Raw genomic sequence first — 3,559 nt, forward strand, 5'->3', positions numbered from 1 at the left:
AAAGAACAATACGTGTTTTGCTAGTTCGAAAGTCTTTGTGTTATTTGTGTTATTGAATCCTATTATATAATCCTGGGATAATTTATAAAATAAATGGGATTTAATAGACATTTCATCAATACACAAAATGCAATCCTTCGCATCATCCTTCATATTTTTAATTTTTAAGTCCATCGTTTCATGGCCTTAGTTCTATTTGTTCTGTAATTCTACGCAATGTTCCGGTACTAGGTAATTGTAAAATAGTTTTTAAAAATCTATATACTTGAGGACCAAAAAAGTATATGTAAAGAGCCAACTGCTTTATCTGGTTACAGTAACGTATACCTTGAGATTTCTTCTTGGCCATTTGCACATAATGTTTTACTAGCATAGATAAATTTGCAGGTAATTTGGCATCACAAGCTTGATAAAAGTGTTGATCTGACGACACAATGTCTTTTACCTGGTTGGAAAGTGTTTCAAATTGTTTTTCTAATTGCTGACATCTATTTCTGAGCTCTTTAACTTCCACTTTGAGCTTTCGTTTCCTGGGAGTGTTGAGTGACAAGACCTGTGTTGTTTGGGAAGATGTTGAAAGTCTCAAAACTGGTGATGTCCTAGATTCATTACCTAAAAAAATCATATTATTATTTAATAGTCCATTATCTATAGACATAATTAATAGTATTGTTTGTTTGCATGTTTTGCATTGTATTATGAAATAAAAGGTTAGGTAGGTATACATACATTTTAGTAAACTTACAAGTAACAGAAATTGATTGATTTTCTTTAGATGGTGTACTTGTGGCAACTGATGAATCAAAAATTGTTTCATCAAGACAATAATTGTTACCCACTGTTGAAATGTCTGGTCCAACTTCTTCGACAGATACATTATTACATTCCTCTACAAAAATAAATTAAATTTAGATTATACACAACAAAATTAAATCAAAATTAAAATTACCGAATTCAGTAGGAACTGCCTTTGGTAATAGTCGAGACTTGTCGGCACTTGAAAACATATTATCGCTAAAATGGTTTATACAAACACGGTAGTACTTAGCTAGTACATCAATCGATTTATTTAGCAAATCTTGTCGACCACAATTTATTAACCATTCATTACAGCTGTAAAGTTTACAAACATTTTACTAGTTATAACCACAAATGAGCATTATTAGCACAAACTTACTGAGACACATCCTTAGGAACACTAAACAACCTGCATCCTTTTGCTTTTGTTCTCCTATTGGAATTAATGCAACTCTGAACTAAACACAACATAACCATGTTGAGAATTGTCGTCTAACAACGGAACAATAGTCTCAATGCACGCAGAATAAAGTCGCTAAGTCAAACAGAATAACGTATAACAGATAACTAATTAGTATAAATATATAGAAAGCAAAACCACAAAAAAACACAAAGGTACAAAATTTAAATTACAATTAATAACCGAAATTAAGTTATCACTGATTATAATTTGATAACAAAAGTACCTCAATTAAAATGGCCGCTGATTTCGCTGCCGTCGTGTTGTGTCCACCCCCTGTTAACACGATACGAAAAATGTGTATCAAATAATGGTGGACATTTTGATAATACATTAAAGTAATTCAACTATTTCTTCAAAATTAAATATTAAGTTATTACTATTAAGTATTGTTATTTTGAAAGAAAATTAAATATTTAGTTATTACTGTTATTGTTATTATTGCTAATTGATAACTCTATTCCGCTGTTAATATTTAACCGTTAAAGCGTTAAATCATGTTAAATGTTCATTCTCGTTTATTTATAAACGTGATAAGTGATAAGATCGTAGGTATACCAAGAATCTTTAACCAGTGCCACATTATGCAACCATGATGGTAAAATGTAAAATGTTATTTGTATACTTTATAGCTGATATCCTGCTGATAAAGCTGATGCAGGTGGGTGTGGGGATTAGATAGGAAGGTCCAAGTGTCCAATTCGTATGACCCATGATTAAAACAGTAATAACTTGATTATTCCATTATAATGTGACATCAGCTGCCAAGGATTTTATTCAATATTTTTGGCGGGATTCTGGAATATAGTAATACTAGCTGATCCCGTGCACTTCGTTCCCCGTTAAATATACCAACTCTATATGACTCGAACTTTGTACAATTCGTTATTTAATATTCGGTGTATGGTGTTCAAAATGTATCTTAACTTTTCCGTTTCCCGGAATAAAAATTCTGATTCGCAGCAGTATATTATCAGGTAGGCAATCTACCTACGGTAACCCCGTGCTGTTTGTACGTAGCTGTATGATTTAACTCTAAATTATCAAAGTTATACCAAGTTTGTCGTATTCCACCTATGGTAGATTAATATAATCAATTAATACAAAATCCTAACCTAACATAACTACTAATATCAGATGGATAAAAAAAACCAAATTTAACCATTCCTAAATTAGTCTGTCTTTTTCCTAGAGGTTTAATCTACACACAAACATTCATACCAAGCTGAACCCGTGCACTCCGTTGTCCGATAAAAATTGCAACTTAAAAAAATTATGGTTGTTCAACTGTTTTTGTGTGTAACTTGCTGCAATGTTCAATAATTGGATTTAGTGCTAGCTTGTACTTGATCTTCCTAAATAACCAATGGAAACCAATATTAAATAAATACTAATTTCTTCTATAGACTGTAACCAATGGCAACTATTTAAAAAATAAATAAAAATAAAATTTCCAATTTCCATCGTGAACCTCAAGATCCCCGTTAAAGAGCACCTCTTTAAAATGCAAATTTCCACAAATCCTTTCTTAGTGCGCCTATACATAGTATTAAGTACATTTACTGAAAATTTCATATCCATAGCTTCAGCAGTTCCGGCTAGGCGATGATGAATCACCCAGGACAAGTCTTTTTATATATATACATGGTATATTACATGATTAACTGAAGTTAATTAATCATGGGATATTAGTATTAGCACAGAATATAACATTACTCTATGTCTGGTATCGTGAAATAATGTAAAATATATAATATATTTGTATAATAAACTATCAAAAAGTATTTTTTTTAATTTTTTTATTCTATGTCAACCATGATTAACAAAATAAGCAAGAGAAAAGAGAGATATTGACTGCTATGGGTGTATTATTATAACAAAACACAAATTGGCTGTTTCAGAAATTATGTTTATTAATTATTTTAGTTTGATGTGTACATTTTACTTATTACTTATAAGTTAAATACAATTTTTTACTTTTATTGGTTTTGTTTTTTTAATAACCTGAATAAATATAATATTATAATGTCTTTGTGTGCAATAAAAGAGTGTAAGAGTGGAAGCAAAAGTAAGAAATATGTTAATTATAATACAACTGATATTAGGTTTCATAGATATCCTAAAAATCCTTTTTACCAACAAATATGGAGTAGTGTTTGTAATAGGAAAAATCTAAACACTAATAACGGTAAGGAAAATGTGGTTGTCAATAGTGTGATTTATTTTGAATACAATATGAAAATTAACATTTTAGCCTATATTTGTTCATTGCATTTTGATGCTGATGCATATTGCAAGCCA

At 30.2% G+C, this 3,559-nt stretch overlaps 1 protein-coding gene across 1 annotated transcript in view; it reads left to right on the plus strand.

Moving 5' to 3' along the window:
• Positions 1 to 3,283: 3,283 nt before the first annotated feature.
• The window catches only part of LOC103307942 (zinc finger MYM-type protein 1-like), a 5,304-nt gene continuing 5,028 nt past the window's right edge, over positions 3,284 to 3,559 (plus strand). Inside the window, exon 1 of the mRNA XM_008180453.1 lies at positions 3,284 to 3,326. Within this exon, the coding sequence (XP_008178675.1) occupies positions 3,284 to 3,326 (43 nt within the window). The remainder of the gene's footprint in view (positions 3,327 to 3,559) is intronic.

The sequence above is a fragment of the Acyrthosiphon pisum genome, chromosome X, assembly GCF_005508785.2.
Source record: "Acyrthosiphon pisum isolate AL4f chromosome X, pea_aphid_22Mar2018_4r6ur, whole genome shotgun sequence".
Classification (NCBI taxonomy): Eukaryota; Metazoa; Arthropoda; class Insecta; order Hemiptera; family Aphididae; genus Acyrthosiphon; species Acyrthosiphon pisum.